The following is a 24,490-nucleotide window of genomic DNA, read 5'->3' on the forward strand; positions in this document are numbered from 1 at the left end:
GCTGCTGCAGAAGGTGGACTCTCCATTGGAGGTATTGGCACACCTAGGTTGGATGGCCACCTGCCAAGGGCGTTTTACCTGTGGCTCCTGCATTGCTGTTCTACGATTCTGTGAACACTGCGGGAAAGGCAATCCTGAGACAGGTTTCTGGTGGCTGTGCCTCCTCTTGTCCGCCAACCTGTGGACACAGAGGAACCACTACACCCTGGCAGGCGGTCTCAAACATATGAAGGCGTGTCAGCCACCTGCTTCCTCAACAGCAGCATTGAGTTGCAGCCAGCCTCTCTGTAACACCCCACCCACACCCACCCCCCGTGCATGGCAAAAGATCTCGCCTGTGCAGCTGCACAAGCTGGTAGCCCAATCACTGCGAGTTCGCAATTTCTTTACAAATCCTTGCCAGTTTTATAAAAACACATAACTGATGAAGAATCCTGTAGCCCAGCCAGGAAGACATTACAAACATTGGGGGTTCCGGGGGGGGGCAGACAGGGAGGCTGGGCCCACCCCCTGCAGCCAAATCCAAGGATCGCAATTGCGGGGAAGGGAATCCTTAGAAATGAGCTGTGACGCGATCGATCTCCAGCAAATCTTCCAGGATCTGTAGACGGAAGGGGGAAAGAGGGTCATTAGGAATTGCCCAGGGGGGAGATTTCTCCCTTGCAAGGAACTCCCCTTGAAAGGGGGTCTTCTGTTGTGGTCTAGATCCCTTAGCCCAGTGGTTTCCAATTAGGGGTCTGGGGACCCCTGGGGGTCCGTGGCACTACCCCTTGCCAGGGACTCACTTATCTTGTTAATTGCACAGTGAAAGACACAATAGTGATCCACGGATCACCCAGCCTCTGCTCTTGACTAGTACTTGCTTGCTGGAAGGGAAAAAACTGGGAAATAGTTGCTGGATGGCAAGGGAGCTGGGATTGGGCACAATCCTCTGACACAGTTTCTTAGGGCTCTTGCAACTGGAGGGGTGGGGGGAGAGAGAGAAACAGAGTGAATACAAATGGGTTCTCCACGGGGCAGGTTCACATGCTTATCTATTTTTATTTAATGTAAGTGATCCCTTCCCCTCGTTCCTTACTTTTTAACTGGGAAAAAAACTTCTAATTGCTTTCAACAACTATCCCACTGCTTGTAGTTGGGTTTTCAGTGAATCTTGCCTGATGAGTTTGTGGGTTCATGGTTCATCTTGGAAGTCCAACAGGGGAAATAGCTCAGCAAATGGCCACTAGGATTAGCACAACAGCTCGCCTTCTGATATAGTTTACTGTTAGAGCTGGGCGATACTTTGTTTTCAGCATTGTGATCTATCAGCAGCTACATACCATTATATGGCGATATATCACAATGACTGGAATTTATCTCTGCTGCTGCTGCTTCCAAGATTCATGGCCCAGCCCTACACGGGGAGCGGATCCTGATGCCTCTCAGGCTCAAGGGCGAGCCGAGGAGTATTGAGGCTTTGCAGAACTGCTCAGCTGGGGGGTTGGAAGAGGCCTCCCGTTCTCCAGCGGAATAGCTCCAATGCCTCAGAAGGCAGCCTGCCCCCCAGCTGAAGGAGCCCAGTGCTTCTCTGGTTTGCATACGAGCAGGAGACGCATTGGGGCTCCCTATAGCTGGAGGGAGGGGCACTTTAATGGAGCCCCACACCGCTGGCGGCTCGCACAAGCCAGCAGCAAGCTGGGGGCTCCATTAACTGCTCAACCCAGGGGAGTGGGAACCGCTCACCCCTCAGTAAAGCAGTTTCACGGAGCCCCCACCCTGTTGCCATCTTGCTTTGCACTGGCAACCACCATGGAGTTATAAAAAAATTTCAAAAGTAGGGGGTCTGTGGCTTGGCTTTTTCAAAATAGGGGGTTCTCAGTCATTAGCTAATTGGGAGCCACTGCCTTAGCCAACCCTGACAGGCCACAGGGGCCACCTGGGGGTGGAAGGAGCCCAAGCATTACAATCATAATAGCTACAAATCCAGCTGGGCACAAGTGATTTATGCTCCTGATAGAAACTAAAGGCTTCCCTCCCTTATTTCTTGCAAAGGCTGATCTCAAGGCCACTTGGGGGGAGCTGCCTCCCAAGCAGCTTTGCAAGGAAATCCCTCGAGACAGAGGCTGGCTTTCTCACAGTGCAGCAGGGCTATTTGCGTCCCTCGTCTGCTCTGGAGCTGGAGGCCAGCGGAGGTGACCCTTGCCTTCCTGGCTCTGCCCCCCTCCCCCCACTCACAATGTCCGGTGTGGTGCCGATTTTCTTGGCCAGCTCGCTGCGCTCCATGGTGCTCAGGTAAAGGTAGCGGTTGAGCAGCTCCCCGTCCAAGACGTTGCGCACTGCGTTCTGCAAGATGCGCCGGTCCATGTGCAGCATCCTAAGGCGGGCCAGGGGGGGACGTGGTGAGAGGAGTGCTGGGGTCCCTGCCTCATTCAATTGCTCCCGCTGCTGCCAGGCTCCTGCTCCAGTAGGCAGCATGCCCCCTGGTCAGAAATGGGGATGGCGTTTGCAGTCCTTTAACATCCAGTGTCGGCTACTCTGGCTCACCTTATGTGACCCGTAACCCAGGGGGTAAACTTGGCAGCTGGAGCAATTTGGGCAGCCAGCCTGCTTATCCCACATGTGGACAGACAAGGTCTTCTACTCCTCAGCCCAGTCACCCATCGGCTCTGAAACAGTCTTGCGCTCTCCCTGCGAGGCCTATATCCCCTCAGTCCTACCATGGGCAGATTCTGCTTGCAGGAAATGGTGTGGAAGGCACAGGTGCCATCATGGCCCATGGCGCTCTGCAGACGGCAGTATGTGCAGAAGGGGATTGCCGAGCCAGACTCGCCTCCCACCAAACATGGGCACATCACTGAGACTGTGCGTGGCTCTTTCTTCCCCTCCAACAGCGCTGCTCCTCAAGGGCACACAGAGGGGGTCAAGCAGGGGCAGGGGGACTTGAAGAGGCAGGGCCCCAGGAACAAGCTACCTGAAGGCACGCGGGTTGAGGCCGGCATGGTGTGGCAGCATCGTGGTCAGGGCATTCTGCAGCATCAGCAAGCGCCGGTAGGTCTTCTCTTGCATGGGCAGCAGCAGCCCAATCCCTCCATCAAGCGTGGCTGGAGGGGGGAAGAAACACCACACACCCCCTCAAGCAGGTGCCTTTGGCTCTGAGAGCAGGGGCACATTGAGCCACCTAGATTTCCCCTCTCACATAAGTACATGATGGTTTGCACGTCACGCCAAACTGTGGTTTGTTAGAACACCTCAGCGCAGGAGACTAACCATACTTTCTGTTCTGGCAACAAACCACCATGTGAGGCCATGATTGACTCTCTCTGGCTTCTCAACCTTGGCTTGTTTTAACTACTGGTTGGCATTATTTCTGAAGCCCTCAGCCTCGCTTTTGCTTAAACCATCATTCGGACAGCCCAGCCCAGCCCAGCTGCTTGCTGAGCTACAGAGGAACATGGAGAGAACAGCTGGGGGAGGAAACCAAGCTCTGGAGAAATAAGCCACGGCTGCTTTGTTTGTCTGTGAGATGACTTGTGCCTTGCTGAAGAAACCATGGCTTGGCATTAAGTGCAAATGTAGCCAGCAAAATGTCACAAGCGTAGGTAATTTCAAACTCATTCCTAAGGCATAAAATTGAGCTGACTTCACTCAAATGTAAAGTCCTTTCCTTATTTATATTCAGTTGCCAACACTCAAAAATAGAATTCTGGATTTTACAATTATATCTTCCTAGATTTTAAAATCTTAGAATTTGAAATTCTAAACCTGAAATGCAAGAGGCTCCAGGCTCAGTTCCCTTCACCTCTGGCCAAGATGACTCCCTGGGTGTCTCCTTCAGAGGCCCCCTTACCAAACCAGGTGATGTGCTTGTTCTCCCATGCAATGGATTTCTTGGTGGGCCCCTCCATGGCCCCGCGGCACGGTGTCCTCCAGAAGGCGTTGACGTGGGCTCCAACGTGGAAATCGGCCCTGCGGAGTAGGCGCATCCCCCCAAAGCTTTCCTTTGCTGGAGAGAAGAGGTGGGAGGGAGGGAGACAATGAGCCTTTGCCCACCTGGCACCCTCCAGGTGCTGCTGAACTACAACTCCCATCGGCCCCAGCAGAGGGGTGGCTGTAGGGCACCAGACTGGTGAAGGCGGCTCAGAGGCCATGTGGTATGTGGGACAACGTAGGGCCTTGAGCCGGAGATCCAGGGAAAGCCCACCCGGCCCAAACATCTCTTTCCTTGCCAACAGGAAGCCCCAAGATTCTTGTTCCCCGAGACTAGGAGTCATGTGAGTGATGGGGAAACAGGAAGCAGGGCAGATCCAATCTCCCCAGAGCAAAAAAGAAGACAAACTTTGTTCTCACCTTCTGGCAGATACATGTAAACAAGGAGGTTCCGGTCCCTGTCAGACACTGCAAAATAGAGTAAAACAAATCAATGACGTAGCCTGACCATGCCAGAAACACAGCTGCCCCTTGCTTGGGGGCTTCTAAACAGAGATTGGATGGTCATTTTGGCTGTGATTTCTGCATTGCAGAGAACTGGACTAAAAACACCCTTCCAATTGTATAATTCTGTATTTTGGCTTGTTCCAAATGCAGGAAAAAGGGTTTGTGTTGTTCAAAACACAGGTGGGCTTTAGTACACCACCTTGTAACGCCTGGACAGGGGTCCGAGTCTTTCCCTAGCCCCCAACACCAGCATCCTGGGGCAGAGCCAAGGCTGTTGGACTGAACGCTCCTGAAGGGGCTCCCCCAATGCCACTCTCGGTCTGCTCACCGAGAAATCCCAGCTGAGCGTTGTCCACCATGAAGTCCACACTGTAAACTTCCAGGGGTTTGGCGTCCTGGAGGCGAGAGAGAATGAGAAGTCAGCCAAGTGGGGCAGGGCTCAAACAGGCCCATTCTGCCCTGCCCCCCCACCCTGTCAACCCTCTAGAAAAGGGCCCACGCCCCATACCCTGCTGACGAGGGAGAGAGTCTTGCTCTCCTCCTGGTAGCGGAGCAGCGAGATGCTCTTCATGAGGTCTGCCGCCAGGATGAAGTTCTTGACGCTGATCATCTGGTGGATATAGAGCTGCGTGTCGATGAAGGCCATGCCCGTCAGGTCGTTGTCCTTCAGGCTCCATAGGAAGATCTGTAGCAGGGAGAGAGACCAGGGGGCTCAGCCCAGGCAGGGGGCAAGGGGACAGCAAGGCCCTTCTCTCCACCTCATCTCCCACTCTCACTTCCCATTTATTTGCTTCCTTAATTTGTATACCGCCCTTTGTCCAAGGATCACAGGACAGTTTACAATATAAAAACTCAAAAATGCACAACGCAGTAGCAGACAAAAACACAGATGATGATCACAGGGTCTCCCCATCTTTTCATTGTACCATGTTGCTGATGCCTCAAGTTCTGATTTTCAGCAATTCCATCTCTTAAACCACAGAAAGCTCACCTTGCCAGCCCTGCAGGCCACTTCTGCCTTCTGCACCCTCTAACCACCCCTTTTGATTTGCACTTTTATCTTCATTCTGTAAAGCACACTCTCAAAAACTTTCTGAAAAGCAGTACAGAAAGCTTTTACATAAAAGCAGTAATGGAAGAAGAGGTCTCCTTTCCAGACACCCCCAAGTCTACATTCTACAAAGAGCCCACATCACAGAACCATCTCCCTGCACCCTGGGGGTCACTATCCTGTTTCAACTTGAGGTGCTCAAACTACCTTCAGTAACTTCCCAACTCCACATGCCGACATCATGCACACAAACTCTCGCACACAATATTATGAATTAACTCAACAGGAATAATTGCAGCTCCCTGACTGCATACTCATAACCGCCTACGTAAATCAGAATAATTGAAATCAGAATAACTGTAAAATCAGAAATACTGAAAGGGCGACAGAAGCTTCCACCGCAACTGCAAATGCAGCAGGATGGCTGCGGAGCGTTTAGGAGCAACGGATCCACATTCTACGCTGAATAAGCCCCCCGAGAGCAGCATCCCACCGCCTCTTCCAGGCCCTGCTCACCTTCTGGCCAATAGCCGATACCAGGTAGCCGTTGCAGTGGCAGAGAGCAGTAACAGGCCCCTTCTGCTCCTTCTCGTACAGCACCTTGAATTTGTTCTTGGTGAGGGGCTGCCCAGGCTCTGGAACCACTTCGATGATGTCCATGATCAAGATCTGAGGGCAGGGGAGCAAGGAAGGGAGAGTCATCCTACATAACCGGGGCAGCTCAGCTTTGCATTGCTAAACTAGAAAGACCCCCCCCCTCCTCTGTTGCAAGCTGGGAGACCGGGGACTTCTTGCAATATACAAAATACTGAAGGAGAACTGCAAAATTGCAACTGTGCTCATCAGTATAAGGTGGCATCACAGCAGGTAAAGCAAGAAATGATTCCAGCGTGATTTGGTGGCACTCTGGGTGAGTGGATTATTACTACAATTTACTTTTTCAATTAGCGGCACAGAGCAGAGCTTTGTCTATTGTTAAGGATAGTCAGTTAGCACAGCCTTTCTAGAATACACACCTTATGTCATAGAACATGAGGCTTTTAATCTCAGGGTTGTGGGTTCAAGCCCCATGTTTGGCAAACTATTCCTGCATTGCAGAGGGTTGGACTACATGACCGTTGTGGTCCCTTCCAACTCTACAATTCTATGACTCTATTCTAGACTAAGGTGTTGTAACTTCCGTTTTTGAGCCTTCAGGTCTTTGCCTCACTTCCCCATGCATCTGCTGTAGAACCCAGAACAAGGCCCTCTTCAGAGCAAAGTGAAAAACCCTGGAGGTACAAACAGGGTTTTCTAGCCCCGGTTCATAAGTCTGCAGTGTGATGCAGCAGCAGAAAAGCTAATACTATTCTAAGCTGCATCAACAGAAGTAATGTCCCGATGAAGGGACATCATAGTTCTGCTCTATTTTGCCTCTACGGCACCTAGAATATTGTGTCCAGTTCTGGGCACTGCGATTTAAGAAGGATGTTGACAAGCTAGAACATGTGCAGAGGGCAGCCAAGATGATCAAGGATCTAGAAGCCAAGCCTGATGAGGAACAGTTGAAGGAGCTGGGTATAATTATTCTGGAAAAGGAGATACGATAGCCATCTTCAAATATCTCAAGGGCTGTCACATGGAAGAAGGGGCAAGCTTGTTTTCTCCTGCTCTGGAGGGTAAGACTTGAACCAATGGATTCAAGTTACAAGAAAGATTCCGACTAAACACCAGGAAGAACTTTCTGATGGCAAGAGCTGTCTGATAGTGGAATGGTCTCCCTTGGGAGGTTGTGGACTCTCCTTCCTTGGAGGTTTTTAAGCAGAGGTTGGATGTTCATCTGTCATGGATGCTTTAGCTGAGATTCCTGCATTGCAAGGGGGTTGGACTAGATGACCCTCGGGGTCCCTTCCAACCCTACAATTCTGTGATTGTGTTCCTTGAATCCTGATGCCAGCACTCATGCTGGATCCTCCTGCCCCCAAATTGGGAGAGGCTGCCAGCAAAACACGCAGTTCACCAGGTGGATGAATGAGTCTAACGTGTCCAAACTGGGGAAATCTGGACCCAGGACTGGGCCTGTGAAGACAGCAGGCAGGAAATGTAGGAGAAGGATGGGTGGAAGGGTGCAGAAGCCCCCAGCTGTGTTGCCTCTTGTTCAAGCGCCCAGCGTTGTCCGACTCACCCGGCCCCTGCAGGTCACCTCCTCGCCCTGCATGAGGCAAGTCCCCACGGCGATGTAGCCCTTCAGGCCCGAGACGGTCTCCTCGCTCTTGAGAGACACCGTCTTCATGCAGGTCACGTGCTCCCACTCCTCCAGGTCGATCCTGCAGTTTGAAAAAGGGCAGGAGAGGATGGAGGGGGAGCCAGGCCAAGCTGCTTTCTGGGTGCCCCAAGAGAAGGCAGCCTCTTTCCCTTCCCCAAGACTGAATGAAGCACCCTTAGCTGGGGGCATTGTGTTTTTCTCTTCCTTAGTGGGTTATGCAAGCTGCTGTTCTGAATGATGCTTAAGTGGGAGGAGCCCCAAAAACCTTGGGGACCACTGAACGAAAGCTTTCCAGCTCTGCTTCCAGGACGCATCTGAATGGCCCTTGAAGGCAAATGGATGCTGGACCAGGTGACCCTTTGCTTTGATCCAGCAGCAACCGCCAGGCTCTCCTGGTATTCCACACCAGGAAGCCAAGGTTGGCACCAGATTCCCCCCCCCCCCGCTGCTGCCTGTGAAGGAGCTTTTTTCTTGAGCTCCTGCCGCCACAAGCCCAAGGGCTGAGCACCCTCCTCACCTGGTATTTGGAATCGTCTCCCAGCTGACCGGAGAGATCAGCTGGATGGAAAAGGCCTCCTGCAGTGGGTGCATGTAGCGGTCATCTGGAGGTGGGGATCAGAGAGAGAGACAAAGGGAGAAATAGGTATGCAGCTGGCATCACCATCATAGAATCATAGAATCCTAGAGTTGGAAGAGACCACAAGGGCCATCGAGTCCAACCCCCTGCCAAGCAGGAAACACCATCAAAGCATTCTTGACATCTGCCTGTCAAGCCTCTGCTTAAAGACCTCCAAAGTAGGAGACTCCACCACACTCCTTGGCAGCAAATTCCACTGCCGAACAGCTCTTACTGTCAGGAAGTTCTTCCTAATGTTTAGGTGGAATCTTCTTTCTTGTAGTTTGAATCCATTGCTCCGTGTCCGCTTCTCTGGAGCAGCAGAAAACAACCTTTCTCCCTCCTCTATATGACATCCTTTTATATATTTGAACATGGCTATCATATCACCCCTTAACCTTCTCTTCTCCAGGCTAAACATACCCAGCTCCCTAAGCCGTTCCTCATAAGGCATCATTTCCAGGCCTTTGACCATTTTGGTTGACCTCCTCTGGACACGTTCCAGCTTGTCAGTATCCTTCTTGAACTGTGGTGCCCAGAACTGGACACAGTACTCCAGGTGAGGTCTGACCAGAGCAGAATACAGTGGTACTATTACTTCCCTAGATCTAGATGCTATACTCCTATTGATGCAGCCCAGAATTGCATTGGCTTTTTTAGCTGCTGCATCACACTGCTGACTCATGTCAAGTCTGTGGTCTACCAAGACTCCTAGGTCCTTTTCACATGTACTGCCCTCAAGCCAGGTGTCTCCCATCCTGTATTTGTGCCTTTCATTTTTTTTTGCCCAAGTGTAGTACCTTACATTTCTCCTTGTTAAAATTCATCTTGTTTGCTTTGGCCCAGTTGTCTAATCTGTTAAGGTCATTTTCAGACCCAGCTGGGGAGAGGAGGGGGGGCACAAGGGGCCATGGGCTCATCACGGAGAGAGCGCCCAAGCTCTCCAGCATCTCCGGTTAAATATCAGGCACCAGGGGATGTGGAAGACCTTTTCGCCACCATGAGACCCTGGAGAGCCACCACCAGCCAGAGAAAGCAAGAGTGAGCGAGATGGAACAAGTCAGATTGCTTTGTTCTGGAGGGCAAACCAAGGGGTCGGGTGGCCCTTTCTGATGGGAGAGAGAGGAGCCCAAGGCCCATCTTCCTCCATCTCCCAACCCAACCTCAAGACCTGCCCAGCACAAGGGGCTGGCTCTTCAAGTCAAAGACCTCTCCTCCGCAGAGAGGAGGAGGCGTTTTCCAACAGCCGCGAGCCACCCACCTCGCTCAATGGTCTCAAATTCCTTCTCCTCCCCCGTCATGCGGGGGATCCTGGTGCAGTGGTTGTTGATGCTGGTGGCCACCGCGTAGACCTGCCGGAGGGAGCAAATTCAGTAAGGCATTTGGGGGTGGGGGTTGAGTCGAGCAGAAGGCCTTGTTGTGTCAGTGGAGGACTCCACTTCCCCACCACCAAGAAGGCCCTGCTGAAGGTCCCGCTCCACACGGCCCTACCTTGGACTCCACGTGGTAGGATACGTAATGGGCGGTGCAGCGCAGTGGGATCTTCCGGACGGGCCACGGTGCGTCGTAGGAAAGGTAGGCAGGCAAGACGCTGATGCGCAGCTCCCCCTGTAGCAGAGGACACAGACAAGGCCTCGTTCTCACCTGCAGATAGATCTGCTTCTCTCTGCAGCAGCAGCAGCTCAGGTGCACAGAGTGAGCTGCCTCAAACGCAGCAAGCAGAAGGCAAATGAAAGAAATAAGGCAGGCATCCCTGGGCAGCCCAGGTCATCCAAGCTTCTGTCGCCAAGCCAGGCCTACCTGCCGGTTGAAGTAGAGGAAGCCCTTGGGGCAGTTGACGTTGTGGAAAGGGGCAAAGGACTCAATGGGGCCGTCTATGGTCATGGGGTGCAGGCGTAGGGCCCCCCGAGACGTTACCAGCAGCCAGTGTGGGGAGGGGCCACAAATGAACACCTGGGAAGAAATGCAAACACAATCAGGACCTGGGGTTGCACATGAGCACAGCCTTCTCCTGCGCCAGGCCAGTAATGCCTGCTCTGGCGGGCAGAGGTTCCGCAAAGCCTCAGGAGCTTTGCCCAACTCCCCAAAGAGAAATGACTCCTCCACAAGACTCACCCCCGAGTAGCCATAGATATCCTCAAAGTAGCGGAATCGGGCAACCCGCCCCCTAGCAGCCCCCGATTCCTCTCCACCCACGCTGTCCGGCTTCTTCTTCGATGGCTTGGGCTTCTTCTCCCGGAAGTTAATGTTATGGGGAACCTGATTGGAAGGGAAAGGGCGTCAAAGGGCAGAAGGAGATCAGTTGGAAAGCCTCCCTTTGAGTGCAGAGGGAAGCCTGCAAGGGAGGCTGCAGCATTCCAGTGGCCTGGGGAGAAGGCCGAGTGGCTCTTACCTTCTTGAACCGCACTTTGAGGTTGGTCTGGCCCAGCTGAGAGCCGTGGTTAAAAGCTTCGTAGATGAGCAGCTCTTGATCCACATGGACCTGTCAACAGGGTGGTGAAATAAAGTGAGCTTCACTCTGGATCCTTCATCACAGACCTTGATCACAGCACCTCTCCCATGGCATTGACTTTCCCCTTAGGGAAAGGAATTTGTAAAAGCCAGACAGCACACACGCTTGCAATTTCCCCCCAGGGAGGGAATGCCACAATCAAGGTGCTGTTGCAGAGAAGGCCCCACTCCCGCTACTCACTACAGGGAGACCAGAGAGCTGAGCCTGAGATGGCGATGCTGAACACTGGATAACCTCACACCGACAAAGGCAGTCCTTTAGGCAACGGCATCCCAGACACCAGTCAGGGCTTTAAAGGTTTAAACCAGCACTTTCAATTATCCCCACTGTAGGCTCAAGCACCAGTAATGCGAGTCTCAACTGATGAAGCAGCTTCCAGGACAGGGCAAGGTAAGCACTATGAATGAGACACTCAGCCCTGCAGGGATTCTGATTGGTTCTCCTCAGTATGAAAGCCCTGAGCGCAAGGTGAGGTGGGGAGGATGGTGTATCAGTGGGTGTCTCCCTCAATTCCTCCCACGAGATCATCAAGAGCGGGGAGGGAGCAGACCCAGTGAGTGAACCTTAGGCTCTCCAGATGTTGTTGGACTCCAGCTCCCACAAACCTCAGCTGCCAGCGTGGCCAAAGATGATGTGAGTGTCCACCCACATCCAGAGGGCCATTGGCTTATAGTTCCCCCGAGTATGATTGCTGGTGGAGAATCATAGAATCGTAGAGTTGGAAGAAACCACAAGGGCCATCCAGTCTAACCCCCTGCCAAGCAGGAAACACCATCAAAGCATTCCTGACATATGCCTGTCAAGCCTCTGCTTAAAGACCTCCAAAGAAGGAGACTCCACCACACTCCTTGGTAGCAAATTCCACTGCCGAACAGCTCTTACTGTCAAGAAGTTCTTCCTAATGTTTAGGTGGAATCTTCTTTCTTGTAGTTTGAATCCATTGCTCCGTGTCCGCTTCTCTGGAGCAGCAGAAAACAACCTTTCACCCTCCTCTATATGACATCCTTTCATGGCTATCATATCACCTTAACATTCTCTTCTCCAGGCTAAACATACCCAGCTCCCTGGGTATGGAATGCGGGCATTGGTCCCGTTATCTCTCAACATGCCAAGTGAGAGACAGCCACATGTGTGTTGAGCACTCAAGGGGTGGGCATCAGAAACAAACCTTGTAACGTGATCGTAACATGATCAGGGAAGAACCCAGAAATTGGCTCTCTCCCCCCCCCCCCCCGCACCAGATGAAAGGCAATTGCACCTACTTACTGTGCAGAAACAATTTGCCCCAGTAACACCATCACTTAAAAGTCTGGGGGCCAAATTTATAGAAGGGCTGGTGTCTTGAGCATCTTCCGTACCTGATTTACTGGGTTTCCTGCTTGGCTGCTTTGCATGTGTATCAAAATATCTACGCGCTTCAAATCGAAGCAAACCGAGACACAGATAACTCTACGCCCAGAGGGCCCCCCTCTTTGGAGCTCACCAGCAGGTACGGCCGGCTCTGCCGATTCCCCAGGGCCACCAGCAGCACCTCCTTGACCAGCGGCATCTCGGTCTGACGGACCACCTCCTCCTTCTTGGCCTCGCCCTGGCTGGCAGGCTGCCCGAAGGAACTGTCCACCAGCACCCTCTGCCCCATGGGGAAATTCTTCACCAGGAAGACCAGGCGCCATTCGGGCAGCTGGTAGATCTACACGAGAGAGAAAGGCAGAGAAAGTAGCAGGGAGCAACAGGGACCCGGCTGAGAGCTGCTCCCTCCCGCTGCCCTGGGCGCTGCAGGGGCCTCACCTCCATGGCCCCGTTCTCCCGGACCAGCACACACCAGTGAGTGGGCTCTGCCTTGTACTGGTGAGGATCCTTGTCAGCCGAGGGCAGGCTGCAGCGACGCGGCTCCTCCTTGGTGGGGCTAAACAAGGTGCCGGATTCACCATAGAGCATTTCTTCCTCATCGTCTATTGTGTTGCTGTACAGGGGAGAAGAGAGGAGGAGGAGGAAGGCAGTTATTTTTAAGACACCTGGGCAGCTGTTGCAAAGCTTGATCCAAGAACAGGCCCACTCACAGCAGGATTACAGTGGAGTCCCAGACGGGGCATCACTACAGGGTTGAACAACACTGAGGGCCAAAGAAACTGAGGGCCGGCTGAGAATTTCTCCTGCTACTATCATAGAATCATAGAGTTGGAAGAGACCACAAGGGCCATCTAGTCCAACCCCCTGCCAAGCAGGAAACACCATCAAAGCATTTTTGACATATGCCTGTCACGCCTCTGCTTAAAGACCTCCAAAGAAGGAGACTCCACCACACTCCTTGGTAGCAAATCCCACTGCCGAACAGCTCTTACTGTCAGGAAGTTCTTCCTAATGTTTAGGTGGAATCTTCTTTCTTGAAGTTTGAATCCATTGCTCCGTGTCCGCTTCTCTGGAGCAGCATAAAACAATCTTTCTCCCTCCTCCATATGACATCCTTTCATATATTTGAACATGGCTATCATATCACCCCTTAACCTCTCCTCACAAGTAGGTCTTTTATTCTTTACCCAGAATCTACACGTGGTGCTTTGAATCCTCCCACCTCCTCACTGAGCACACCTGCCCCCAATCACCTGAAAGAACGGGTGTGACAAGGCAGGCTGTAGCTCGCACCATGAGAGAGGAGGAAGGCAAACAAACCAGCCAATCCAATCCCTACTTCCTGTTAAGTTGGCATTTCTCAAACTTGGGTCTCCAGCTGTTGTTGGACTACAACTCCCATCATACTTGACCACTGGGTCCTACAAATTTGAGAACCTCTTTGTTAAGTGAACCACCATGACCAAGTGGATATATTTATTTTCCTCTTGCTGTCTCTACCAGACAGTCCTTGAACCTGGATGAAGTGGTCCAACCTACTCCCAATCCTAGGTAAGATATGGGCTGCAGCCTAACTTATCTTCTAGCATGACTTATATACAGTGGTACCTCTACTTACGGATTTAATGCGTTCCGAACGCACATTTGTAAGTAGAAAAAATTTGTAAGTCAAATCCCATAGGAATGCATTGGGAGAAAAAATTCGTAAGTCAAATCCCATAGGAATGCATTGGGAGAAAAAATTCGTAAGTCGAAGCAACCCTATCTAAAAATTCGTAAGTAGAAAAAATCCTATCCAAACTGCATCCAAGCTCCATTCGTAAGTAGAAACATTCGTAAGTAGAGGTACCACTGTACAACATTTTCTTTTTCTTTTTTTTTAAATTTAATATACTTTATTAAGATTTAAAATTAAAATACAGTCCACACATACTCAAAAATCGCAATCATACCAAACAAAATCAATTATACAAAGTCATATAAGTCATACCATACAGATCATACGAAACCATAAAGATTGTGATATACAAAATCATATAGATTGTGTAGTGATAAGAGGGGGAGAAAAAGAAAAAGAAAAAAGAGGGGGGATAAGGGCAGGGAGTGAAGTAGGAAGAAGAGAAGAGAAGAAAGGAGGAAAGAGCAGAGGTAGAGAAAAGAAAGGCAGATAAAAGGGAATTAGGGGAGAAAAAGAAGAGAGAGAGAGAAAGAAGAAACATACATTTATTTCAACAATCTCATCCAAAAACAATCAATAAGAATATCATCTAAATTCCTTAATAATCTCAATCTAATACCCTTATTTCTCCCACTGAAGACTTCCACTTACCCCTATTCTCAGATTTCTCTAGATATTATTTCCTATTACTGCATTCCCCAATAAAAATAATTCAGTACGCATGTCCAATATCATTTTCTTAACATATCACGTCAATAACGTTTAAATTATAAAGTAAAATAAAATAAGATAATAAATCTCTCCTTCCCCTCAACACCATATGTTTTGTTTTCCTTTAACTCAATACGGGGTACTAGAAGTAGACCCAAGACTTTATCATTGGGCACTGTCCCCTCATGTATTCCCCAAACTTATCCCAGTTTTGTTGAAATTTTTTTTTTGAATATCCTCTAATTAAATTAGTCAAATTGTCTAAATCCAAATAACTTAATAATTTCTCCTGCCATTCCGTTATGCTGGGTGTTTCTTTCTGCTTCCAATAGGATGCGATCAGAGTTCTCGCCGCTGCTGTTGCGTATAAGAACAATGTCTCATCCTGTGGTTTGATTGTGCTATCTGTAATCCCCAGCAGAAAGGATTCAGGACTTTTCTTTATGTTATATCTAAATATTTTTTTCATTTCTTCAAAGACTTGATTCCAGAATTTTTTAATTCCTTCAAAGTGCCACCATGCATGTATGTACGTCCCCGTTTCCCCCCTGCATTTCCAACATAGATTATCTCTGGTCTTGTACATCTTGTGGATTTTAACAGGGGTTAAGTGCCACCTATAGAACATTTTGACCATGTTCTCTCTGACTCCCTCTGAGGCTGTAAATTTCCACGTTGTTTTCCATAAGCGTTCCCATTGATCAACTTGTATGTTTTTTCCTATGTCAATGGCCCATTTTGTCATTGTCTCCTTACCCAATTCATCTTTGGTTTCCCATTCTAACAGCACATTATACATCTTTGAAATAATTTTGATTTCTGGTTGTACTAAATTTTTTTCCAATAAAGAAGGTTCTACCAAAAAGCCTAATTTTTGTTTGTGTTCTTTAAATTTACTATGAATTTGGTGATATTGATACCATCCATTTAATTGGTGTTTTATTTCCCCGTAGTCCTTAAGTTTGATTTCTCCTTCTCTGTCCTCTAATAAGTCCCTATAGCTCCCCCGGTTTTCCCCTGAATTTAATTTTTTGACTGTGATTATTTCTATTGGTGATGCCCACCTGGGGGTTTTAGGCTCCAACAATCTTTTATATTTAGTCCAGATTTTTAAAAGAGATCTTTTAATTACATGATTGTTGAAGTCCTTATGTACTCTGACCTTATCTTCCACCAGGTAGGCATGCCATCCAAATTTATTCCCCACCCCTTCCAAATCCAGTAATTTATTATTTTCCAATTTAATCCAATCTTTCAACCACACAAAACCTGCCGCATCATGATAGAGATTGAGATCGGGCAATGCCAGGCCTCCTCTTCCTTTAGTATCAATCAAGAGTTTATACTTTATTCTAGCGGGTTTGTGTTTCCATATAAATTTCATCAGATCTTTCTTCCATTGTTGGAAAATATTGTTTCCTGTACCTAAAATCGGGATCATCTGAAACAAAAAAATCATTTTAGGGAGTATGTTCATTTTTACGGCCGCGATTCTACCAAGCAGTGACAAATTTAATCGTTCCCAATTTTCCAGATCCTTTTTTATTTCTTTCCAAATTCTACAATAATTATCCTTTATTAAATTGTTTGTGTTGTTAGTTATCCAAATCCCAAGATATTTTGCTTTTTCCACCACCTTTAGCCCCACTTTCCCTTCTAATTGAAAAATCTCCTGTTTTGTTAAGTTTTTGGTTAACATATTTGTCTTATTGATATTTAATTTGAAACCCGATAGTTTCCCATAATCATTTATTACTTTCAAAACATGGGGGATGCTTTCTGTCGGTTCCTCAATTGTAATGATGATATCATCTGCGAATGCTTTTGTTTTATAGACATTTTCTCCAATTTTAATTCCTTTGACTTCCTCCTCTTTTCTTAAGTTTTCCAATAAAAACTCAAGACTCAATATAAACAAAAGTGGAGATAGAGGGCAGCCTTGCCTGGTACCTCTTTGGATGTTTATCTCTCCCGAAATTTCATTATTTATTATTAGTTTAGCTGTTTGGGTCTTGTAGATTGCCCCTATTCCGTTGTTCATTTTTTCTCCAAATCCGAGGAAGTTCACACATTTTTTCATAAACACCCACGATACTCTGTCGAAGGCCTTTTCGGCGTCCAACAGTAAAAATGCAGCTTTTTTATCGATTTTTACACTAAGATATTCCAATAGATTAATAACATTTCTTAAATTTTCATGCATATATCTTTTTGGTAGAAAGCCCGACTGATCTTTATTTATTACTTTCCCTAATTCCTGTTTCATTCTGTTAGCCAATAGGTTCGCAAATATTTTATAATCATTATTAAGCAAGGAGATCGGTCTAAAATTTTTAATTTGGGTGTTATCTGTTCCTTGCTTAGGTATTACCGCTATATAAGCCTCTTCCCATGTTTTGGGGATTTCACCATAATCAATGATTTTGTTCATCAGTATCCTCATAGGATCTAACAAAAAATTTTCGAACTTTTTATAATAAAGAGCTGAGAGCCCATCTGTCCCCGGTGATTTTCCTATTTTTGCTGTTCGAATTACCTTTTGTACTTCCAGAGATGAAAAGGGTTCATTCAATACATTTAGTCTTTCTTTGTCTAATTTTTTTAAATTGGAGTCCTGTAAGTATCTTTCTATTTCTCCTTCGTCTACCTCCTCTTCCTTATATAATTTTGTGTAGAATTGGACAAAAGAATCCCTGATTTCCTTGGGTTCTGTTATAACCTTCCCTTCCTGTGTTAATTTGTCTATCACTCTTTCTTTCTGTTTTTTCTTCAATTGCCATGCTAAATATCGGCCTGCCTTATTTGAGAATTCAAAACTTCTTTGTTTTAAAAATCTTATTTTATTCTCAATTTCCTTATCTAATAATTTAGAAATTTGGTCTTTCAATAGTTTTATAGCTCTATTTATTTCCTCCTTCTTTTGTATCTTGGCCTTCCCTAATTCTGCTTCCTTCTTTGCTATTTCTTTTAGCAAGGTGTCTAGTTTTTTCTCTTTTTCTTTTCTTTTCCAGCTACCTTGGCTGACAAAGAAACCCCTGATCACCGCCTTTCCTGCATCCCACACTACATTTACTGATGTCCCTCGATTTAAGTTTTCCTCAAAGTACTCTTTTAACACCTTTTCCGCCTTTTTTATTATATCTTCATCTTCTAATAAGGATTCATTTAATCTCCACTGTCTGGTTATCCGGTCGTTCCCTTTTAATTCCATTAAAATTGGGTTATGGTCCGACAAACATTTAGGCAGAATTTCGATTTTTTTACATCTCATTGCTAATTCTCTAGAAATCCAGATTAAATCAATTCTACTTTCAGTGTCGTTTGGGTGGGAATAGTATGTATATTGTTTCTCAAGGGGGTGTTTATATCTCCACATGTCTCGTAAATCCAATTTTTCAATCATGTTAAAAAAAGTTTGGGGTAACTTCCCTTCTTTTTTCCCTACACCTTTACTCAGTTTATCCATCTCTGGGGAGACCACCCCCATTGAAATCTCCAAGTAGAATGATTTTTTGGTCTATAAAATCCAATAGTATTTCTTCTAATTTTTGATAGAATTCTGTTTTATTTTCATTAGGTGCGTAGAGTCCCACCACTATTATCTTTTCTGCTTTCCCTTGGATTTTCACCATGATAATTCTTCCTTCAGTATCTTTATAAATTTGTTCCGGGTTCAATTTCGCGTTCACATATAATACGACCCCTCTTTTTTTAACTGCATCCGAAGATATAAACTCCTCCCCCAGATTTTTCTTCACTAGTAGTCTGCGGTGTCTTTTGGTGATATGTGTTTCTTGTAAACAAGTTACGTCAGGTTTCCTTTTGCCCAGTAGATGTTCAACTCTATTCCTTTTCGTCTTATTATTAAGGCCATTGACATTCCATGTAATAAATCTTAAATCCATTTTTGAGCTGATAAAATCTTTATTCTATCTTTATTAAATATCCTCGTTTGGGAGTAAGAGAGAATTTTAAATTGACGGGCAAAACAACGAAGAGCGAGAGAGAGAGAGTTGGCTTACGGGAGCAGATCAGTAAAGAGGAAGAAAAAAGAAAAGAAAAAAAAATTAGAAAGAATAAAAAAAGGAAAAATATCAAAAATGGTCACAAATTTCTGCATACAATTATAGTGATTTCTTACTATACTAGAGTTAGATGTATCTTAAACAGAGTAGGTATCTTCCTTATTTATCATTTATTAAATTTCCTTATTCTTCTTCGCTTTCTGAACTATGTTTATCCCCTTTAGCTTCTTTCTTGTCTCCCGGTTTCCCTCCCCCCCCAGAAACTTTTCATATTTCCTCCAGAATTTCTCTGCGTCTAGTCCTGTGGTCAACTTTCTTTTGATTTGCTTGTAGGTGAAGGTAATTCCTTCAGGGAATTCCCATTTAAAATAGATGTCATTCTTCTTTAATGCCTCAGTCAGGAAGTTGTATTTTGACCTTTTTTTCAATAGTCTTGGTGGTATCTCTCTCATGATTGCTATTTCTCTATCATCTATTTTCAGTTTTTGGGTTTTCTTACGTATCATAATTTTGTCTCTCAATATCCTTGAATTCAGAAAGACTAAGCAGTCACCTGGCCAATTATTCGCACGGGCTTGTTTCGATCTCAACCTGAATGCTTTATCCAGGCATATAGAAATGTCCTCCTCCTGCAAGTCCATCCACTGCGCCAGGGCTGTAATGATGACATTCTCTATATTTTCATCTGCTTTTTCCTTCAATCCTCTGAACCTCAGGGTCAAATCATTTTGTTTTAATTCTTGCATCGCAAGAGCATCTAGTAGTGCTTCCTGACTGTCTTTTAATTTTTGTATTTCTTCCCTCATTTTTTCTTGACTTCTCCTATTTTCTCTACCTTCCTCTGCATGCTTTTTAGCCACTTCTTCCTGCTTATTTAACCTTGCTGTTAAGTTCTGGATTTCACTTTCCATTTCTTTATTTTTCTCTTGTAAGTCCATGACATGTTTGTCCAAATTTTCAATCGCTTTGGTATTCTCTTCTGTCTTTTTCCAATTTTCTTCAATTCTATTCCCCATCTTATCCATCTTGTCATTCAATGAGTCCATCTTTTCTGTAAGGTCTGTCTTTAACCCAAGAATCAGTTCCTTTATGTCCAGCGTATCCGAATCCATATTTGATCCTCTTCTTTGGGTACCAGCCGGCGTAATCGCAAGTTGATTCTTGAGTCTTTTATTCTCTCCCATTCTTACGTAATATAGGGTATATCCCCAAAGCTTTAAAGTTCAAAGTTGTAAGAGTCCTTTTTCCTCGACTTCAAAGTGGAAAGAAGTTTATTTTCAACCTTAACATTTGGGGGGAGGGGAAGGCAAGTTCTTACGCTGGTATCATATCTCTACCGCTAAAGTCAAGGGGGAGACTGGATGCAAGTCAGAGAGGGATTAAATCCACTTTCCCATACAGGGCAGGAGTGTGAAGAGTATGGGCTAGTATGGGCTGTCACTAGATGTCGCTCTTTCCTTACTTTTCCTCCCCTTCTCCCAGCCTTTTTCTTATAGTCTGCCACTCTTCACTTTCTTCTTCCTGCTTCTTGTATCACCAACTTCCGTTTCTCAGTGACTCAACAATTTCTCACCGCCATTAATCTCTTTTGCTGCCGATTTCCTGTTGTGGTTACCCCCTTCTGGCAGCCTCCAATGTCCCTCACGGTGGTTCAAAATTTAATTTTCCTTCCCTCCCCTTTTATCAATTCAGTCCTTCTTTTGTAGCCCCCTCTATTAATCTACTCCGTCCAGCACTCTTTCCTCCTCACTTCTTGTCTCCTCTCACCGCCCCTCACTTTGCCTTCTTGTCTCTTTGTATCTCTCTTAGCGTTTCTTTGTAATTCTTTGTAGCAGTTCGTATAGGAGGAACCACCCCTCGCGCTCCCCTGTTATCCCGCTACTCACAGTCTTTGCGTTTGTCACCTCGTCCCTTCCCCAGAAGGTGGGTACATCCAGACCAGGCGTTGCGGGGGGGGGGGGGTCAGTTCCTTCTTTTCTTAGGGCTCTGCAAATATTATAGTCCCATATCGCTTTTTTGACGCAGTTCACAAGTCCTCTAGAGATAGGGGTAAGCTCCGTTTGCAGTCCTCCCCAGTTTCCGCTTGCCAGTCGTTTTGAACTAGTTCAGCAGAGAACTTGGCAGAATAGGTTTCGGTTAAAAAAACTATAGGAATAAAAACTGTACTTCCTCTGCTCTTAGGGTGCTTTTCTTTGCGTTGAAATGCCGTCGCTATTCCGTGCTCCGTCCTGAGGCAGCTTTTAGAGGGGCGGACATTTTCTAAGCGCCGGGGCTTGGCTTCTCTTTCAAGTTTTGAATGTTTCCCTGCCCTTTCTTCTAGCGCCGCTTTTCGTCTCAAGACCCTGAAATTTTCCTTCAGGGTTTTTGAGGCTCCGTTGCCTTCGGAGACCCCCTGAACCCCTCTAAAATTGGATCGCCACGAGCGCCTGCAGCGATCCCGACGCAGCTTCGGTAGCGAGCAACCCGGAAGTCCTAATCTCTTTTCACCACTGTACAACATTTTCACTCCCCCTTTCAACCTTTTAAGCAATCAGAACACAGGAGTATTGATTAAGTTTCTATTTCCTAATTGCCGGGTTCCTAAGATGAACTTTTGACCCTTCCATGCAAAACTAGTTAAGCAAACTACCCCTTTGTACTTTTACCCTTCCAATGTACCTCCTACGCAGAAAAGCCTTAAAAAACCCAAACAACCACCTGGCAACCCCTATTTTACAACCCCAACTCCCACACAAAATGGCTAAATCCTTACTCCTTCCCAGAGTTCTTCTCCATGCCTCAAGACCCACCTGATGTCCTGGATGGGAGCCTCGGATTCCGACTGAGTCCTCAAGGAAAGCTCATCCCGGGAGCTGGATGAATGGCTCTCAGTGGTGAACATGCCGCTGACGTCCCGGTACACACACAGCGCAATCACCTTCGATTGCTGGAGGGGTGACAACAGCTTGCCTCAGAGCAAGACACAGGATGACCTGCTCTTAACTGAGCAGCATGGAAGCAGACTCAGAATCTGGTTATGCCAAGAACCTCAGCTGCAAGCAGGCTGTGCACTTTCTTTGTTAGAAGATCCACATTTGGAGACCTCACTGAAAAGCTACACAAACTGAGCAAACGTGAATGTTTTTTGCACAATGTCTTCTGCTATTGCTAGCCAAGAAGATGAACCTCAAGGTCCCTTCCAATTCTCTTGTATGATTCTACGCTTAGAGCTCGTACTCACATGATGCAGCTGCGGCTTCTGCAACGTGAGCCGGTGCGTCCGGCCCCCGTAGGTGTCACTCTTCAGCACAAACATAGTGACCTGCCCCTCGGAGCTCATGATCACCACGTAGGGGTCGGCCACGGCACAGTGTATGATAGGCGAGCCGAGATCCACTGGGATGAAGTGCAGCTGGTTCACTGTGAGGCAGAGACACAGGCAGCTGAAAGGCAGACCAAGCCCAGGTGGTAGCTCAGGCCGCCCTCCATGCCCCCCCCCCCGGTGCTTTCAAAAGTACGTCAAGGTGGCCATCCCAGGCTGCTCAGGTCTCTCTCAGCCACCTCCACCGTTTCCCCTGTCTAGTGATTCGGTTTCTAGGCCAAGGGCTCTTTCCAGGAACTGCTGCCTGAGAGCTCCAGCTGCACTCACCTCCTTCCAGCAGGCGGATTCCCAGGGGAGACACCTGGACGATGTAGCGGTTCTCGCCAATGTTGCCGGCATAGACAGTGGGCCCCTGGGTGGCAAAGCCGCTGGTGTCCAGTTCCATGATTTCCTGGCCCGTCTGCAGGATCTTGGGGGCGGAGGGAGGCAAAGAAGAAACAGTCACACCCATGTGCCCTTCCAAGAGGAAGATCATACAAGGATTGTCACTGGGGAAAGCAAGGTGTCATGCCCCCCCACAATTCCCCTTCCCTTGGTCCTTTGGGGCCAGATTAAAGGGGGCAGAGCAAGTTCCAGCTTTCTTCTCATGCTGCCAGCCCTTGGCAGATCTGTACACCCCCCCCCAACCTCTTTGACGCTGCCCACTTGGCTGATCTCCCTCAAAACAGCCCTTCTGAGCTGCCAATTGCCTTCCTTCCCCTTAGTCACTGAAGCTCCAGAGAGCACCTGGGGCCATGCCCAACGAAAAATGCCGGCACTCACCATGGTGGAGTCTTCCCGGCTCAGAATGAGGAAGCCGTGCCGCTTCCCGTCGTCAGCAGGCTCTGGCGGGGCTGGTTCCTTCTCTGCGCTTTCTCCCTGAGCGTCTTCCTCCTGCCGGGAGAAGAGGGTGGCCGGGGAGGCTGTCACAGTGCACAGACCCTCTCTGCCTTTGTGGGAGAGAGGCTGGAAGGAAATCCTCCTCCTCCTCAAAAGCAGGCGGCTCAAAGCCCCATGCTAAGCCCCAGGGAAGTGGAGGCCATAACGTACCGCTGCCTCTTCCGTCTTCTGGGGCGAGATCACCGTCCACATGTCATAGCAGCCTGGGAGTTCAAAGGTCGTCACCACTTGAGGGCGGATGCTTTTCTGGTGAGAGGAAAGGAAGAAATTAGGCAGTGGCAGACTTTGGGCTTTCAAGTTTCAGTAGTGCCAGGGGCAAGGTTAAAATAGGTCTGGTGTGAAATGGAAGGTCTTGATTGGCTAAAAGGTTGGAAGTGGAAGTGGAAATATTGTATATAAGCCAAGCTAGAAAATACGGTAGTAAGGAAGTTGCGAAGTCAGACACTGGAAGACTTGAAGAGAGGGAGCTGAGCAACTGCAAGACAGAGGGGTAAATGCCGAAATGGTTGTTAAAAGCTGGAACACAGCTGGGCACAGTAGCAGGCCAAAGTATGGAGAAGACCACAAAGGAACTCAGAAGCTGAACTGTCAGAAAGTTCTTCCTGCCATTTAGTCGGAATCTCCTTTCTTGTAGCTTAAAGCCATTACCCTCCAGAGCAGAAGAAAACAAGCTTGCTCCATCTTCCATGGGACAGCCCTTAAGATACCTGAAAATGGCTCTCCCTATCTCCTCTCAGTCTCCTCTTTTCCAGGCTAAACCTACCCAGCTCCTGCAACCGCTCCTCATCAGGCTTGGTTTCCTCCTCCTGTGTGTTACCCCCCACCCACCTCCTTGTTCCTAGGTGTTTATAGGCTGCTCCATTGATCTCTGGGGCAGCCCTGGTAAGCCTAGGGCATGCTGCTGCTGCTGCTGTAGCACTGGTACCTGACCTGCGCCAGACTCTCCTCACCGACGCAGGCCTTTGCACGGTGCAATCCCTGCACTTCCCACCCCAGCAGTTCCGCTCACTCACCTGAAGAACCGAGAGGGCGCCGTTCTTGCCGTATCCTGAGCACACTACGATTTCAAGGTCGGGCTCCAGGCTGTTCTGGAACTGAAGAGAGACAAGACAGATAGACAGACACTGTTCATAGAATCATAGAATTGGAAGAGACCACAAGGGCCATCCAGTCCAACCCCCTGCCAAGCAGGAAACACCATCAAAGCATTCTTGACATATGCCTGTCAAGCCTCTGCTTAAAGACCTCCAAAGAAGGAGACTCCACCACACTTCTTGGCAGCAAATTCCACTGTCGAACAGCTCTTACTGTCAGGAAGTTCTTCCTAATGTTTAGGTGGAATCTTCTTTCTTGTAGTTTGAATCCATTGCTCCGTGTCCGCTTCTCTGGAGCAGCAGAAAACAACCTTTCTCCCTCCTCTATATGACATCCTTTCATATATTTGAACATGGCTATCATATCACCCCATAACCTTCTCTTCTCCAGGCTAAACATACCCAGCTCCCTAAGCCGTTCCTCATAAGGCATTGTTTCCAGGCCTTTGACCATTTTAGTTGCCCTCCTCTGGACACGTTCCAGCTTGTCAGTATCCTTCTTGAACTGTGGTGCCCAGAACTGGACACAGTACTCCAGGTGAGGTCTGACCA

At 47.8% G+C, this 24,490-nt stretch overlaps 2 protein-coding genes across 2 annotated transcripts in view; both read right to left on the reverse strand.

Moving 5' to 3' along the window:
- Positions 1 to 381: 381 nt before the first annotated feature.
- Positions 382 to 24,490, reverse strand: part of CPSF1 (cleavage and polyadenylation specific factor 1) — a 41,367-nt gene continuing 17,258 nt past the window's right edge. The window contains exons 16-38 of the mRNA XM_035125285.3: positions 23,858 to 23,938; positions 22,995 to 23,090; positions 22,728 to 22,838; positions 22,233 to 22,374; positions 21,825 to 22,003; positions 21,394 to 21,530; positions 12,629 to 12,803; positions 12,324 to 12,530; positions 10,721 to 10,810; positions 10,444 to 10,587; positions 10,129 to 10,281; positions 9,820 to 9,936; positions 9,590 to 9,680; positions 8,230 to 8,314; positions 7,632 to 7,773; positions 5,984 to 6,136; positions 4,925 to 5,101; positions 4,745 to 4,811; positions 4,330 to 4,377; positions 3,830 to 3,985; positions 2,954 to 3,083; positions 2,218 to 2,356; positions 382 to 601 (exon numbers count right to left, since the gene is read on the reverse strand). Of these exons, the coding sequence (XP_034981176.1) occupies positions 554 to 601; positions 2,218 to 2,356; positions 2,954 to 3,083; positions 3,830 to 3,985; positions 4,330 to 4,377; positions 4,745 to 4,811; positions 4,925 to 5,101; positions 5,984 to 6,136; positions 7,632 to 7,773; positions 8,230 to 8,314; positions 9,590 to 9,680; positions 9,820 to 9,936; positions 10,129 to 10,281; positions 10,444 to 10,587; positions 10,721 to 10,810; positions 12,324 to 12,530; positions 12,629 to 12,803; positions 21,394 to 21,530; positions 21,825 to 22,003; positions 22,233 to 22,374; positions 22,728 to 22,838; positions 22,995 to 23,090; positions 23,858 to 23,938 (2,868 nt within the window). The 3' untranslated portion in view covers positions 382 to 553. The remainder of the gene's footprint in view (positions 602 to 2,217; positions 2,357 to 2,953; positions 3,084 to 3,829; positions 3,986 to 4,329; positions 4,378 to 4,744; positions 4,812 to 4,924; positions 5,102 to 5,983; positions 6,137 to 7,631; positions 7,774 to 8,229; positions 8,315 to 9,589; positions 9,681 to 9,819; positions 9,937 to 10,128; positions 10,282 to 10,443; positions 10,588 to 10,720; positions 10,811 to 12,323; positions 12,531 to 12,628; positions 12,804 to 21,393; positions 21,531 to 21,824; positions 22,004 to 22,232; positions 22,375 to 22,727; positions 22,839 to 22,994; positions 23,091 to 23,857; positions 23,939 to 24,490) is intronic.
- LOC148684929 (uncharacterized) lies at positions 17,236 to 21,252 on the reverse strand. Its single transcript, XM_088676433.1, has one exon. The coding sequence runs from the start codon at positions 19,786 to 19,788 to the stop codon at positions 18,778 to 18,780; it is 1,011 nt and encodes a 336-aa protein (XP_088532559.1). The 5' UTR covers positions 19,789 to 21,252; the 3' UTR covers positions 17,236 to 18,777.

This window comes from Zootoca vivipara, chromosome 8 (assembly GCF_965207765.1).
Source record: "Zootoca vivipara chromosome 8, rZooViv2.hap1.1, whole genome shotgun sequence".
NCBI classification, from domain to species: Eukaryota; Metazoa; Chordata; class Lepidosauria; order Squamata; family Lacertidae; genus Zootoca; species Zootoca vivipara.